Consider the following 15,795-nt stretch of genomic DNA (forward strand, 5'->3'; position numbering starts at 1 on the left):
GACACATTTTTGCCCCAAATCCCTAAACGGCCTCCACAAGGACTGAACTCACAACCCTGGGCTTGGCAGGCCAATGCGGACGATGCACCCAAAGGTGCAGCCATTTGTGGGGGAAGGAGCTCAGTCTCCCGGCATGCCAACCGGGCAGGGGCGTGGGTGGCACTAGATCACACTCAGTCCTGGCATCCCGACTCCTCCAGGGCCGCTCAGCCGGGGCCTTATCTCATCTCCAAGGCCCTGGACTGGTCCCAGCCAAGCCCCACCCAGCTCAGCAAAGCAGCTGCCAGGCGTGGGCAGGACCGGCTAGCGGTGTCCCCGGCTCCCCGGGCTCAGCTGGCCAGGCCAAAATGCTCCTGCTGCAGTGAGTGGGGGGCAGGGTGGCGTGAAGCTGGGGGGAGGGGGGCTGGAGATAAAGGGGTGGGGGGTCTGAAAGCATCCTGCCCCCTCTCTGGGTTGGGGGGGAGTCGTGGCTGTGAGGGGGCTGCCTGCTCTCTGGGTTGGGGGGGAGCAGTGGGTGTGAGGAGATTGCCCCCATCTCTGAGTTGGGGGGGGGAGGGGAGCAATGGCAGTGAGGGGACCTGCCCCCATGTCTGGGTTGTGGGGGGGGCTGCCCCCTCTCTGGGTTGGGGGGGTCAGGGGCTGTGGGGGGGCTGCCCCCTCTCTGGGCTGTGGGGGGGCAGTGGCTGTGGGGGGCTGCCCCTCTCTGTGTTGTGGGGGGGCAGTGGCTGTGGGGGGGCTGCCCCCTCTCTGGGTTGTGGGGGGGCAGTGGCTGTGGGGGGGCTGCCCCCTCTCTGGGCTGTGGGGGGGCAGTGGCTGTGGGGGGGCTGCCCCTCTCTGGGCTGTGGGGGGGCAGTGGCTGTGGGGGGGCTGCCCCCTCTCTGGGCTGTGGGGGGCATGGCAGGTGGGTATCTGGAGCAGGCTGGCATGTGTCCAGTCCCTGTCACGCCAAGGGCAGCTGGCTCGTGTTTGGGTTTGGTTCTCGGGGGTGTCTCAGCTGAAGGCCATGTGGGGACAACGCTGCTGTCAAGGCAGCTTCTATCTCTGGGCAGCAGCCCAGGAGGAGGGGGGAGGAATTTCTGGCTCATCACTGTGCCATAGCCCCCACATTGCTCCTCCCACTCAGGACAGGAGGTTTGGGGAACTTAACTTCTGTGGCAGGAACTGTGCAGCACCTAGAGCTGCGGGGGGGCAAGGCTGGGAGCGGGCAGGGCCTGTGGGTGGGGCAGCAGTGCATGGCTGGGAGTGGGCGGGGCCTGTGGGCGGGGCAGCAGTGCATGGCTGGGAGTGGGCGGGGCCTGTGGGCGGAGCAGCAGTGCATGGCTGGGAGTGGGCGGGGCAGCAGTGCATGGCTGGGAGTGGGTGGGGCCTGTGGGCGGGGCAGCAGTGCATGGCTGGGAGTGGGCGGGGCAGCAGTGCATGGCTGGGAGTGGGTGGGGCCTGTGGGCGGGGCAGCAGTGCATGGCTGGGAGTGGGCGGGGCCTGTGGGCGGGGCAGCAGTGCATGGCTGGGGGTGCCTGTAGCCCAGCACATGGGTGCAGGTATCAGTGCATCCCGCAGCCCGCGGTGCAAGGTCGCTGCTCCGTCTGGGGCCCTGGCTGCACCTCAGTCCGGTTCCCAGCCACATGCTCAGCGCAGGCAGCTGCTGCCCTGGCCCAGAGCCCGGCTGTGCCCAGCCTCTCGGGCTCCCTGCCGTGTGTGACCTGCCCCCTTCCTCTTTGCAGCCTGGGCCTGCTCTGCGTGGGGCTGCCCTGGTCCGTGGCCTCCCTGCCCTTCCCCCACGGTGAGTCTGCCAGGCCTGCTCTGCTGGGGGTCCTGGACTGGCCACGCCCGGGTGGGGGCTGGGCTGCACTGTGGCAGGGCCCCTGGGGGTGGGTAGCTGGGATGGGCACCATGGCCCTGAGCGGGGCGCTGAGTGGCTGGAGCAGGCGCTCTCCTGGCCGGCCCGGTGCCCCTGTAACACTGTGCACCCCCCAGGAGCCGCTCGCACTGAGTGCCGGGGCCGTTTCTTCTGGATCTGGCTGGACCGGGCCTTCGTGGGGCGGAGCGGCTGGCGCTATGGGGTCTACAGTGAGTGGGGCCATGGGTGCCTCGTGGTGGCTCGTTGGGGAGAGGCCCAGGGAGGTAGGGAGGGGCTGGCCGGGGCGGGGCAGAGCGAGGAGTAATGGGGGTTCCAGCTGGTCTCTCCCCCCAGCTGACTCGGGGCAGAGCATTGAGGCAACCCCACAGCTGGCTTCGCAGTGTGGCTTCACAGCCGGCAGTGACCTCCGGGGCAATCCCCAGATCCGTGTCTCCTTCCTGGCGTGTTCTGTCCACAACACAGTGAGTGCCCCAGCCGGGGGGGTCTGTCCCCCTGCTCCGCCCCCAGCCCTATAACCACTGCACCCCACTACTCTGCCAGAACTGCAGCCCCGCGGCTTGGTGTCCTGCCCCATCGCCTGTGTGGGGCAGGGCCCAGCCACGGGCAGGGCTGACCCGGACTCTTTCGCTGGGACCCCAGTTTGACCAGGAATTCGGCCTGCAGCTGTGGGTGGAGGTGACAGGCCCTACGGGACCCGGCACCCCCTATGATGTGGCCATCAGCTGCCCCTTGGGAGCCCCCTGGAGCCCCCGGGAGATCGTCTGCGAGGAGAACTACATGGAGGTGAGGGAGGCGGCATGGGGGATGGGGCGGGGCAGGGCTTGTGTCCTGACAGCTGTCCCCAGCCTGAGGCGCCGGTGTTGCCGCAGGTGTCGGTCCGGCGGGCTGTGCCCGGCATCGCCAGTGAGGCCCTGAACGAGGACTGGATCGCGGCCTGGCCAGTGGTGAGTGGCCTGGGGCAGGGGGGCCCGGGAGCAGTGCCTGGCGCCTGGCAAGCCCTGCCCTCGGAGCAGCCAGGGCACTTGGCTGCCTGCTGCCCCCAGCCCCATGGCCTTTCTGCTCCCCGGCAGGACGTGGAGGTGAGCTGGCGCCATGGGGGGCTGGCCACGTTGCCACGGGGCCACTGAGCTGGGCTGTGCCAGCGCTGGAGCCCTGAGCCCTCTGCAGGGCCGATGTCTCTGCCCCAAGGTGTCTGCAAGGGGGGCTGAGCGGTGCCAGCTCCGCCCAGCGGATGGGGAGACTCAGCCCTGTGTCTCTCCCCTGCAGGCCCAGGGGGCCCTGAAGCAGGTGTGGCAGGTTGTCTTCCATTTCCGGAACGGCTCCCTGCTCAGCATGCCCGCCACAATGGCCCACAGCCTGGGCTACGGAGTGAACACCACGGCCACCCGCGTCCTCTTCCGGGCTCCCTACGGCACCACCCAGAGCGAGAGAGCCACAGTGAGGCGCTGGGGGGCCCAGTGGGGCTTGGGGGCTAGGGACAGGGGGCGGGGGCACTGTGTGCCCAGTGGGAGGCGGGAACTGGGGACAAAGGGGGCTCGCGCCCAGCCCTGGTGGGGGAGAAGGGGCTGACTGAGCTACGGTCCGTGCCAGTCACACCCCATTATGCTGGGGTCAGATTCCCTGCCCTGGGCTGACGGCGCGTGGGGGCCCGGAGGGAGTGGCAAGGACCCCCCTGTGCCCCTGCACTGACCCTCTCTCCAGGTGGAGGGGCTGGATGTGGAAATGGCCAGGGCGACCGTGTTCTACAAACAGGCCTGGATGATGCTCATGGTGGACACAGCCGTTGCCTGCCCCGTCAGTGAGTCTGGGAGGGAACCTGTGTCGGCTGCAGTTGGGGAGTAAGGGGCACCGCAGAGCGGCGTGGGGAGCCCAGGGCTGGGCGGGTGGGGGCTGTGGGTGGGGGAGTGGGGGGCACCGGCAGGGCTGGGCGGGCGGGGGCTGCGGGTGGGGGGCACCGGCAGGGCTGCGGTTGGGGAGTGGGGGGCACCGGCAGGGCTGGGCGGGCGGGGGCTGCGGGTGGGGGGCACCGGCAGGGCTGTGGTTGGGGAGTGGGGGGCACCGGCAGGGCTGGGCGGGCGGGGGCTGCGGGTGGGGGGCACCGGCAGGGCTGCGGTTGGGGAGTGGGGGGCACCGGCAGGGCTGGGCGGGCGGGGGCTGCGGGTGGGGGGCACCGGCAGGGCTGGGCAGGCGGGGGCTGCGGGTGGGGGGCACCGGCAGGGCTGCGGTTGGGGAGTGGGGGGCACCGGCAGGGCTGGGCGGGTGGGGGCTGTGGGTGGGGGGCACCGGCAGGGCTGCGGGTGGGGAGTGGGGGGCACCAGCAGGGCTGGGCGGGCGGGGACTGCGGGTGGGGGGTGGGGGGCACCGGCAGGGCTGGGCGGGCGGGGACTGCGGGTGGGGGGTGGGGGGCACCGGCAGGGCTGGGCGGGCGGGGGCTGCGGGTGGGGGGCACCGGCAGGGCTGGGCGGGCGGGGACTGCGGGTGGGGGGTGGGGGGCACCGGCAGGGCTGGGCGGGCGGGGGCTGCGGGTGGGGGGCACCGGCAGGGCTGCGGTTGGGGAGTGGGGGGCACCGGCAGGGCTGGGCGGGTGGGGGCTGTGGGTGGGGGGCACCGGCAGGGCTGCGGGTGGGGAGTGGGGGGCACCAGCAGGGCTGGGCGGGCGGGGACTGCGGGTGGGGGGTGGGGGGCACCGGCAGGGCTGGGCGGGTGGGGACTGCGGGTGGGGGGTGGGGGGCACCGGCAGGGCTGGGCGGGCGGGGGCTGCGGGTGGGGAGTGGGGGGCACCGGCAGGGCTGGGCGGGCGGGGGCTGCGGGTGGGGGGCACCAGCAGGGCTGCGGGTGGGGGAGTTGGGGGCACCGGCAGGGCTGGGGGAGCAGAGCCCAGGGGACCAGGTGGTGGAGCTCACGGCCCCCTGTCCACAGGCTCCCCCGTAGTCAGTGCCACCACCCTGAGCTGGGAGACCCCACGGATCCTGCCCTCCCTGGTGCTTTGGCCGGAGCGGTACCGAGACGAGAGGGTCCAGATGGGCCTGGACGGCCGCCTGATTGATGCAGCCACAATCACCCGCAATGGCTATGCCTTGCTGACGGACGCTAGGCTCGTGCGCGTTGTGGTGCCCATCGGTGCCCCTGGGGGGCTGATGCAGGTCAGGGGGCCGGCCGGGCAGCAGGGGCCGCTCTGCGGGTGGGGGCTGCACCAGGCCCTGGGGTAACGGGCTCGCCCTCTGGCTGGACGAGCGGGAGGCCCTCAGTCACGTGGCAGGGATGCGGCGTCCTGGCTCCGGCCTGCCCTGCTCTGAGCCTTGGGACCCTGCGCCCTGCCCTGCACCGGGACAGAACCTGGCTCTCCAGCCTGCGACAAGGCCATGAACTCCTGTCACCACCTGCTCTGTGCCCAGGCTCTTGCAGCCTCCAGCTCCCTGCAGCAGCTCTCAGCCGGCTCCCCGCGGAGGTGCAAGGTCCCTCCTGGTCCAACCCCTCCACCTCGCGGGGCGCGGGTCAGAGTGGGGCTGCCCAGGGGAAGAGCTGGTCCTGGCTGTCCCATGACTGAGCTCACCGCTCCAGGGGGTGGAGCGTCTCCTCTGTGGGGTCACAGCTCCCCCCCCCCCCACAGAGCGCCCTGGAGGGTAAGCGCTATGGCACCAGGTACAGCATCCACCTGCTGTTGGACCGGCACTGGCAAGGCGATGCAAGTGATCGGACGCATCACCGCAGCTACCGGCCCATCCACACCCCCTTCTCACCCCGGCCACCCCGCATCATCGACGGTAGGCACAGCCCCTGCGGCCCCTGGCTCTGGCACTAGGCCGGGGCCGCTTGGCCCTGGAATGGGGATCCCATGGGAGCCCTGCCTTTCTGACGGCCCCCTCAGAGGTCCTGGCATGGGCCCCCAGCGGCAGGAGCCTCAACAGGAGCTGCCCCTCTGACAGTTTCTGCAGGGCCCGGGTGGAAAGGGCGGGTTGTGGGGTGGGGGACGATGCTGGTAAGCACAGAACGAGCTCTGGGGGGCAGGAGCACATGGATCTCTGTCCAGACAGACTCCAGGCTCAGCCTCATCGTGGTGCCCCCCCAGCAGCGCTGCACCAGACCCTGCCACAGGGGCTCCGCGTGAGGGGAAAGCCCCCCTTTTGCACAGACAAGGAGTCCCGGGGCTCTCTAAGGTCTAACAGATCGATTTGGGCGCAAGCTTCTATGGGGAAAAACCACTTCATCAGATGCATGGAGTGGATATCAGAGGTAGCGATGCACCCGCGCGCACCAGCATGCACCCGCGCGCACCAGCAGGCACCCGCGCCCACCAGCATGCACCCGCGCGCACCAGCATGCACCCGCGCGCACCAGCATGCACCCGCGCGCACCAGCATGCACCCGCGCGCACCAGCATGCACCCGCGCGCACCAGCATGCACCCGCGCCCACCAGCATGCACCCGCGCCCACCAGCATGCACCCGCGCCCACCAGCATGCACCCGCGCCCACCAGCATGCACCCGCGCGCACCAGCATGCACCCGCGCCCACCAGCATGCACCCGCGCCCACCAGCATGCACCCGCGCACAGGTAGGACCGATGGTAATGAGGCTGATTCAGTCAGGGGATGGGGAGATGTGAAGACGGAGGGAGCCCGCCATTCCCTGCTCCTGCTCCAACCCAGGAGAAGTGTCAGCTTTGCAGATGACTTGGCGCTCAGGCTCTCCTGGACGTCTGGTTTGGAAGCGTTTGTGTTGCGGGACGGCCGCTTGTCAGTCTCTTACGGAGTGTCCAGGGAGGTTGAATGGCCCCTGCGGGTTCACGGGTGTGATACCATCCCTGATGTCTGCTTTGTGTCCCTTTGGCGCAGAGCCTGTCCGGTTTGGCCAGTGTCCATGGCAGAGGGACGTTGCCGGCACTGATAGCAGATCGCATCGGTGCATGGGCAGGTGGCTGAGCTCCTGGGGGTGTGGCCAGGTCCTGTGATGGTGTTGCTTGTGGTGGGGATGTTTGAGTGGAAACGACTAACCATTCAGCCAATAATTGTCGGTTACACTCAGCAAAGCCATCTCCCCAGGAGCTGGGCAGGCGTGGGGCAGGCTCGCCCCGGGAGACTTCGCTGCGGGCTCTGCCGTTCACAGCTCAGCGTACCCTGCAGGGCCCGTGCGCTGGGAACCGAGTCGCTGCTGAGATGTTCAGCGGTTCCTCGGTTGTCCTACGACTGTGGCGTCCAACTCGCCGGCCATTCGCCACACGTGGCTATTTGGACAGTTGCGTGGGGCTGGGTCGCGATGGCAGCAGCCCCTAGAGTGGCTACTGCTTCCGAACTGGTTGGACCCCACGGCCCTGCCATGGTTTTAACAGCCCTCGTTTGTGTGGACGTGTGCACCGTTGGCAACGGCGTTTGGTGCAGGGGAAGGGCCCTGGTGAGGGTTTGCTTGGGGGGCTGTCTGTGGCCTGTCTCCCAAGGCCTGTGACAGGGAGGGACCGTTTTCCAGGAGAGGTGGTGGATCACTGATGATGTGCTGGGGTTTGCCTGGTTGCTTCTGTCTTGTAGCAGGTGACTCCTGGGTACTTGTCTGGCTCTGCCAATCCGTTTCCTCACTTCCCCAGGTGGCTATTTCAGTGCTAAGAATGCCTGAGACAGATCCAGTTGGTGTTTGTCTGTGGGATTGGAGCAAATCTGGTTGCCTTTGAGGGCCTGGTTGTAAACAATGGCTTGTGTGATGTGTCCTGGACTGAGCTAGAGGCATGTAGGTCAGAATATTGGTCAGTAGGATTCTGGTGTAGAGGGGTGTTCATGGGACCATCACTTACTTGCCCTGTGGTTCCAGGAAGTGGATGTCTTGTGTGGGCTGATGCAGGCTGAGGTTGATGGTGGGTGGAAGTTGTTGAAATCCCGGTTGAATTCTTGAGGGATCTCCTTCCCGTATGATGAAGATGTCGACGGTGTCGCTGAAGGAGAGGCGGGAAATGTCCGAGGTCAGCCATAAAAATGTTAGCGAACTGGGGGGCCATGCTGGTGCCCATGGCTGACTTGAAGGTGTAAATTGTCCCCAGACTGGGAATGGTTATGGGTGAGAACAGAGTCCCAGAGCTCGGCCGCTGCTGGGCTGTGGCATCGCTGGGGATATGGCTCCTGGCAGCTCCTCGGCCACCTTGTGTGGAATGTCGGTGCGGAGCGGTTCTGTGTCGTGGTGGCCAGTGGGTGTTTTCGGAAAGGCCTCTCGTTGCTTTGGCAGATAAGGGCTGACAGCTGCCCCATGGGACGTCATGTGCGTGGGGTGCTCCAGTGTCCATTGCCCCAGGCTTTTCCCGGGCTCTTGGAGGAACGACAGGCCCAGGCTTAGCGAGCCCCCACCTCCAGACAGCCTGCAGCCAACGCTTACGCAGCGGGCAGGTGCCACGGCCTTTTCCAAGCAGCCGGCAGCTCTTGGGCCTTGGTGCAGCGCGAGGGGCTGTGGTGCAGGCTGGGAAAGCAAAGTGCTGCTGCCCCCCAGGCCTCGGCCAGCGCCGGCTGCCAGTCCCTGCTGCGTCCCTCGCCCCTTTCCATGTTCGGCTGGGGCCCCGTGCAGGGCAGACTGGAGGGGCACTGCGGGCAGCGCAGGTTAGACGCCACCCCCGGTTCGCTGGCAGTCTGGGGACGCTGAGATCAGCACCCTGGTCCCTGGCCGGTGGACGCGGCAGCGAAGCGCCCGCCCTGCAGCACCTCTCCCCCCAGACTCTGTCGCGGCAGAGGGCTACTTCACGGTGCGCCTGGGGCACTTCCTGCCTGACGTGGAGCTGGTGTCGGTCTCGGTGGGCGGACGGCCCCTGAGCCACCACCAGGCCCAGGACTGCGGCTTTGACCCCCACGAGGAGCCCAACCCCAACGGCACCAAGGCCTTTGCGCTGAGGGTGCCCTTTGCTGACCCCCTGGTGCAGCAGCAGGTAAGGGGGGCCGGGGTGGACGGCAGAGGGCATGGGGGCTGAGCGGCTGTCAGAGCCCCAGGTGCTCTGGGAGGCCTGGCCCGCGCTGCAGGCTGGCATGAGGGGCCAGCAGAGGTGGGACTGTCAGGGTGCCTCACATGGCACGCCCTAGGACAGCCACTTTGCTCTGTGCCCCTGGCTGGGGGGTCTGACTCTGACCCATTCTGTCCTTCTGGCAGTACCTGCATGGCCCCCTCAGGCGCTACACCCTGCACCTCAACTACACCCTGCGGCTGGTGCCCACGGGCCAGACCTTTGCCCAGCCAGGGCTCGTCACCTGCGACGTCCCAGATGTGGGTGAGCTGGGGCAGGGCATAGTAGGACTGTGGCCATGGTGGGATGTGGGTCAGCGGGAGGCTGTGAGGGCCGGTTCCAGGGTGGGAAGGGGGGTGGTGGGAGGCTGTGAGGGCCGGGTTCCAGGGTGGGACGGGGGGCGGTGGGAGGCTGTGAGGGCCGGGTTCCAGGGTGGGACGGGGGGCGGCGGTAGGCTGTGAGGGCCGGGTTCCAGGGTGGGACGGGGGGGAGCGGGAGGCTGTGAGGGCCGGGTTCCAGGGTGGGATGGGGGGGAGTGGGAGGCTGTGAGGGCCGGGTTCCAGGGTGGGACGGGGGGTGGCGGGAGGCTGTGAGGGCCGGTTCCAGGGTGGGACGGGGGGGAGTGGGAGGCTGTGAGGGCCGGGTTCCAGGGTGGGACGGGGGGCGGCAGGAGGCTGTGAGGGCCGGCTCCAGGCTGGGAAGGAGGGGAGTGGGAGGCCTTGAGGGCCGGTTCCAGAGTGGAAGAGGGGGCAGCGGGAGGCTGTGAGGGCCGGTTCCAGGGTGGGACGGGGGGCGGCGGGAGGCTGTGAGGGCCGGTTTCAGGGTGGTACGGGGGGCGGTGGGAGGCTGTGAGGGCTGGGTTCCAGGGTGGGACGGGGGGCGGCGGGAGGCTGTGAGGGCCGGGTTCTAGGGTGGGACTGGGGGCGGCGGGAGGCTGTAAGGGCCGGTTCCAGGGTGGGATGGGGGGCGGGTTCCAGGGTGGGACGGGGGACAGCGGGAGGCTGTGAGGGCCGGGTTCTAGGGTGGGACTGGGGGCGGCGGGAGGCTGTAAGGGCCGGTTCCAGGGTGGGACGGGGGGCGGCGGGAGGCTGTGAGGGCCGGTTCCAGGGTGGGAAGGGGGGCGGCGGGAGGCTGTGAGGGCCGGTTCCAGGGTGGGACGGGGGGCGGCGGGAGGCTGTGAGGGCCGGTTCCAGGGTGGGAAGGGGGGTGGTGGGAGGCTGTGAGGGCCGGGTTCCAGGGTGGGAAGGGGGGCGGTGGGAGGCTGTGAGGGCCGGGTTCCAGGGTGGGAAGGGGGGCGGCGGGAGGCTGTGAGGGCCGGTTCCAGGGTGGGACGGGTGGCGGTGGGAGGCTGTGAGGGCCGGGTTCCAGGGTGGGAAGGGGGGCGGCAGGAGGCTGTGAGGGCCGGGTTCCAGGGTGGGAAGGGGGGTGGTGGGAGGCTGTGAGGGCCGGTTCCAGGGTGGGAAGGGGGGTGGTGGGAGGCTGTGAGGGCCGGTTCCAGGGTGGGACGGGGGGCGGTGGGAGGCTGTGAGGGCCGGTTCCAGGGTGGGAAGGGGGGTGGTGGGAGGCTGTGAGGGCCGGTTCCAGGGTGGGAAGGGGGGTGGTGGGAGGCTGTGGGGGCCGGTTCCAGGGTGGGACGGGGGGCGGTGGGAGGCTGTGAGGGCCGGTTCCAGGGTGGGAAGGGGGGTGGTGGGAGGCTGTGAGGGCCGGTTCCAGGGTGGGACGGGGGGCGGTGGGAGGCTGTGAGGGCCGGTTCCAGGGTGGGAAGGGGGGCGGTGGGAGGCTGTGAGGGCCGGTTCCAGGGTGGGAAGGGGGGTGGTGGGAGGCTGTGAGGGCCGGTTCCAGGGTGGGAAGGGGGGTGGTGGGAGGCTGTGAGGGCCGGTTCCAGGGTGGGACGGGGGGCGGTGGGAGGCTGTGAGGGCCGGGTTCCAGGGTGGGAAGGGAGGCGGTGGGAGGCTGTGAGGGCCAGTTCCAGGGTGGGAAGGGAGGCGGGTTTCAGCTGGACCTGGGGTTGGTGCTAATGTGGGGAGATGCAGAGGTTGGCACAAGGGTTGGGATGGCATGAGTGAGCGTGGTCAGGAGTCTATGGGTGTCAGTGGCTCCATGTCCCACCCCTCCTAGCAGCTCCCCGCTGCCCATCCCCGTATCCCTCCAGCACAGGGCCTTGCTGAGCTGTTGGCTCCGAGTTGCTCATGGGCCTTGATTTACTTCCTTTTCCTCCTGGCAGTGCCACCCACCTTCCAGGGCTCCTGTGAGCCAGGGGCACTCGTGCTGGTGATGACTCGGGGGAGCCTGGACCGGTTCTGGGTTCCCTACATTGGGGAGCAGCCCCTGAGCCAGCAGGCAGCTCCCCACAGCTACCAAGTGTCAGATGATGGTCACCATTTCCGCCTGGCTGTCTCCCTTCTGGCTCCTGGCCTGGCCTATGAGGTGGGTGGGGGAGCTCGGGGCCTGGGGAGGAGGCAGGACACATTTTCTGGTGGGGATTGCAGTTCTCGGGGGAGGCAGCGAGAAGGGCAGCTGGCCACCTACCCTTAACTGGGCACAGGCGCTGCTCACGCCGTGGGGGAGTGTCTGCCATTCCGCAGGCAGCGTCCATATGGCTGGGAAGAGGGGAAGCTGGTCACTTGGTGCTGGGAATGGCACCGCGGCCCCCCCTCCAATTCAAAACGACACTTTCTTTCTGGCTCGCAAAATGTCTCGCAACATGAAAGTTCCAAAAAGTTTCAGCCGACTGCCCTGGGCAGGAGCTGTTTGTTTCCTTGTTGTGCGAGGGCAGGTCTCTCCTTGCGCGAGGGCAGGTCTCTCCTTGTGGGAGGGCAGGTCTCTCCTTGTGCGAGGGCAGGTCTCTCCTTGTGCGAGGGCAGGTCTCTCCTTGCGCGAGGGCAGGTCTCTCCTTGCGCGAGGGCAGGTCTCTCCGGCTGATTGGCCCCAGCCTGGGAGGTCTCCACATGCATTTTCAATGAATTCCTTGTCCTCAGCCCTGCCCCCTCCTCCTGTCACTCTCCCTCTGGGTTCTGGGGAGATTCTACTAGCAGGCACCTGTCCCGCGGGCTGGCTCTCTGTGACAGGGAGATGCAGGCCACAGTCTCTAAGTCCCCGCCTGTGGCTGGGGTCTCCCGCTGGACTCAGGTACCCGTGGAGGACCAGGCGCAGTGCTGGCACTGGCGGTGTGTGACCTGTCCACGCTGCAGCAGTTGTGTTCTTCCTCCCTCTGCAAGCCCTTTCCCAGCTCTTCTTGGTCACTTAGCACCAGCCTTTGAAGCCTTTCTCTGCAGCAAGGTGCCGCCTGTCCCATTGTGCCCTGGGGGGGCGAGGAGAATCCAACACGCAGGCTTGCTGCATCTGAGTGGGGAGCGACTCCACCTCCCACCATGCAGCAGAGTCTCGGCGCACTGCCTGGCTCCTCAGAGAATGGGGGGAAGGGTCTAGTGCCCCATGGGATGGGCAGGGGCTGGGTTAACCCACTGATCTAGCCCCTTGGTCCCAGCCTACCTCATGCCTTCCCCAGCAGGGGCTGGTAGGTAACTGCTGCCCTCAGGACGAAAGGGGGCAGTAGCCAGCCCTCGCACTGGCCTGGCCTCTCCCAGTCCCTGGGTTGTGCTGAGCCTGCTGGGGTGGGGTCCTGCCTGGGCCCGCAGATCACCCCCTGCCATTGCCTCTCCAGAGCATCTCTCTGCACCAGCTGGCAGCACGGCTGGAGTTCTCCTTGCGCGACAACAAGACTCTCGCGGTCCTGGCGTCCTTCTCCATTGTCTGTACCTTCCCCACGGGGCAGCTTCTGGGTGAGTGCCTGGATGGAGACCCCAGCACCGGATGTCCCGGGGGAGGGTCTGGGCCCGTGTGAAGGGATTGGTTGAACAGGTGTCCCATCTCCTCTAGATCTGGCTCATTCAGGAGTCGGGGCTGAGTCCTTACCCCTCCACAGCCACTGGCCACCAACCTGGAGGCCAGCCTTGTCCTCCGCAGTGGGGGGAAGGGCCCCCACCCGGCGCCCAGTTCCACGCTGGTGAGAGCGCACAGAGCCCTCCGGAGCTGCCCACACCATGCATGGGATTTGGGGGGAGCACAGTGCTGCCCAGCAGCTGCTGCTGGGAAAATGAGGAGTAATAGCGGGACTCTGGGCCTGATCAAGGCTGTCTTCCCCGCTGCCGAGCACAGTGTGCCTGCCCAATGGCACCATGGTGGCCACCGTGCGGAGCCTGGACACCCGGCCTGCTCTTGACCCCCGCCGGACCCACCTGAGGGACCCAAGCTGTGGGCCTGTGGCCTCTGATTCCTCGCAGGCTCTCTTCTCCTTCTCTCTGGCCTCCTGTGGGACCACACGGCAGGTGAGCCCCCACAGCATGGGGCAGGCAGTGGGCGCCTGGGACTGGGGAGAGGCAGCTGGGGATCGGAGAGTGGGTCTGATGCAGGCTCTCGCTTAGTCCAGGCCTTATGCTGGGCCCGAGGGGATGGTGGCAGGGCTAGCAGTGCTTTGCCATGGGGCAGTGGTGCAGGCCGGCTGTTTGGGAAGCAAGCCATGTGGGTGCAGGGAACCCTCCAGCCCCACCACAGCTAGAGGCCAGCCCAGCTAGCTGGATTCACTGGCCTCAGTCTGTGTTCTAGCTGGGCCAAGCTCCCTCGCCCAGCGAGATGTTGGGGACAGGTTGACCTGGGAGTGACCCAGAAGCTGTGACTCCATGAGGCCGGATGGGGCTGAGCTCCTGGGGTCAGGGGAGCCCAAGGAATCCCAGTCTGTCCCTGTCTCCCCTGCAGTTTGAAGGAGACTCCCTGGTGTATGAGAATGAGGTGACCTTCGTGCCTGAGGGGGTCCCCGCCATCTTCCCCATCATCAGCCGGGACTCGTGGTACAGGTGAGGGGCAGCTCTGGGGCCAGGAGGGATGTCCCTGCAGTGTGAGAGGTCCAAGGTTCCCCCCTCCCCGGGCTAAGCCAATGTCACCCTCACCAGGCTGACTCTGCGCTGCCGCTACCCCTTGGCAGAGACGCTCTGGATTTGGGCCCGACACCAGCTGCAGGAGGACGTGGCATCAGGGCCCCGCCAGTCTGTGGGCTGAGGTACGTGACCCTCTGTGCCCAGGCACTTGCTGGCAGGCGCAGACCCCTTGGTATGGTGCACTGAGCCGGGAGCGAGCCAGCAGCGACATCGCTGGGGGGCCATTTTCCTGCGTTTGCCCAGGCGGCTCCAGCCTGCTAAAGCCGATGCCCAAACAGATGTTTGTCTCTATGGTGCCACAGGATCCTGCGTGGCCCTGGTGGCCAGGCCATTGCCCATGAGTGCGGAGCTCTGGCCCGAGTGGCAGCACCACACGGCTCCATTAGCACCAGCGCAGGAGTGAGCCTACCACCAGCTGCTCAGGCACCGGCGTCACTCCGGCTGCGTCTGGCCTGCAGAGCCAGGCCACACCCTGACCGTGGTCTGGGCTTTGTCTTGCAGGCCTCAGGAGAAAGCAACTGAAGCGCAGGCCTGGGGCCGCCAGCCAGGGGCAGGAGTCTGACCCGTCTCCCACCCCTCCCTGAGCGGGCAGCTTCCTTCTGGCTGCTCTGGAAGTCTTCACACGTGCTGCCCTTTCTGGGAGCCACACCTACCCGCTCCCTGCCTGCAGGAGGCTGGGTGACACCATGGACTGCCTGGGCGCCCAGCACCCACCGGAGCACAGTTCTGCCCGGAGGGGGCGTGAATGCTCTCTGGGCCCACTGGTGGGGCCAGCAGGCACTAGGGTCCCTCTGCAAGGAGCAGATGGTGGAGCCTGAGGTTGGCCCTGCGGCCCCGCCCACCTGGCAGCATCACTGGCTGCTTCCTCCCATCAGGCCCTGCAGCTGCAGGGCTGGCGCCACTTTCGACTGTGTCTTTCCTCACAGGCATGTGGGACTGGCAGGATGCAGGCCGGCCCCGAGCCGTGACCAGAATAAACGTCCTTGGCCCTCACTCCTGGGCTCTGGCGTCTTTTTTAACTGGAGGTGAGGAGGTGGCAAGGGCCACCAGGAGTGGTAGACCTGGGCCTCCTAGACAGAGCGCTGAAAGCCTGCTGCTGGGGGCAGGGAGCCACAGGCTTCCTCCAGCACCAGATCTCCCCTTGGCCCAGGGCACCACCTGGCTTGGACCAGTCCCTGGCTCTGTCTACATGACACGTTTGTGTGGTAGAAAAATATGCTAATGAGGGACTCATTAGCATAACTTGCAACATCATTAGCAGATTTTCTGCCGTTTCTTTTTGCACAAGGGGTTTTGGCACAAAAAGCAGCAGAGCAGCCACTTCCATTTTGCGCAGCCCCCGGGACAGGCATAAGGATCTTGCGCAAAATGGGGTTTCTGCGCAAAAAGAAATGGCAGAAAATATGCTAATGATGTTGCAACTTATGATGAGTCCCTCATTAGCATATTTTCTGCCACAAAAATGTGTAGTGTAGACAAATCCCCAGTGTGTAAGGGGCTAACAACTCCAAGCCAAACCAGCTCTGAGCCCACCCAATATCCCTGGGCTAATAAGAACAGGCTGTCATAAGAACAGCTGTACTGGGTCAGACCAAAGGTCCATCTAGCCCAGTATCCTGTCTACCGACAGTGGCCAGCACCAGGTGCCCCAGAGAGGGTGGACCGAAGACAATGATCAAGCGATTTGTCTCGTGCCATCCTTCTCCAGCCTCTGACAAACAGAGGCCAGGGACACCATTTCTATCCCCTGGCTAATAGCCTTTAATGGACCTAGCCTCCATGAAATTATCTAGCTTCTCTTTAAACTCTGTTATAGTCCTAGCCTTCACAGCCTCCTCTGGCAAGGAGTTCCACAGGTTGACTACGCACTGTGTGAAGAACTTTCTTTTATTAGTTTTAAAGCTCCTACCCACTAACTTCATTTGGTGTCCTCTAGTTCTTCTATTATGGGAATTAGTAAATAACTTTTCTTTATTCACCCTCTCCACACCACTCATGATTTTATAGACCTCTATCATATCCCCCCTCAGTCTCCT

The 15,795-nt window shown here is 66.6% G+C and overlaps 1 protein-coding gene across 2 annotated transcripts; it reads left to right on the forward strand.

Annotated features, from left to right (window-relative positions):
- Window positions 1-282: 282 nt before the first annotated feature.
- On the forward strand, window positions 283-14,396 carry LOC112546096 (uncharacterized). Of its 2 annotated transcripts, XM_075901459.2 has the most exons (18): window positions 283-361; window positions 1,722-1,780; window positions 1,975-2,067; window positions 2,192-2,319; window positions 2,498-2,641; window positions 2,728-2,802; window positions 3,125-3,295; window positions 3,560-3,656; window positions 4,778-5,001; window positions 5,469-5,622; window positions 8,545-8,753; window positions 8,972-9,089; window positions 11,050-11,252; window positions 12,490-12,607; window positions 12,984-13,153; window positions 13,581-13,678; window positions 13,775-13,881; window positions 14,261-14,396. In XM_075901459.2, the coding sequence occupies exons 1-17, from the start codon at window positions 348-350 to the stop codon at window positions 13,878-13,880; spliced, it is 2,181 nt and encodes a 726-aa protein (XP_075757574.2). In that variant the 5' UTR covers window positions 283-347; the 3' UTR covers window position 13,881; window positions 14,261-14,396. The 2 variants fall into 2 exon arrangements, with proteins under 2 accessions (XP_075757574.2, XP_075757572.2); XM_075901457.2 differs by lacking the exon at window positions 283-361 and having other exon boundaries at window positions 1,329-1,780.
- Window positions 14,397-15,795: the final 1,399 nt, after the last annotated feature.

Source organism: Pelodiscus sinensis, chromosome 17, assembly GCF_052426305.1.
Source record: "Pelodiscus sinensis isolate ZL-2025 chromosome 17, ASM5242630v1, whole genome shotgun sequence".
NCBI classification, from domain to species: domain Eukaryota; kingdom Metazoa; phylum Chordata; order Testudines; family Trionychidae; genus Pelodiscus; species Pelodiscus sinensis.

What these genes read in the sequence shown, in the direction of transcription:
- LOC112546096 (XM_075901457.2), top strand. Translation starts at nt 1,417, where the DNA reads ATGGCTGGGAGTGGGTGGGGCCTGTGGGCGGGGCAGCAGTGCATGGCT. An exon ending in CTGGCGCTATGGGGTCTACA is followed by an intron (nt 2,068 to 2,191) that starts GTGAGTGGGGCC and finishes CTCTCCCCCCAG; the next exon opens with CTGACTCGGGGCAGAGCATT. An exon ending in GCGAGGAGAACTACATGGAG is followed by an intron (nt 2,642 to 2,727) that starts GTGAGGGAGGCG and finishes GTGTTGCCGCAG; the next exon opens with GTGTCGGTCCGGCGGGCTGT.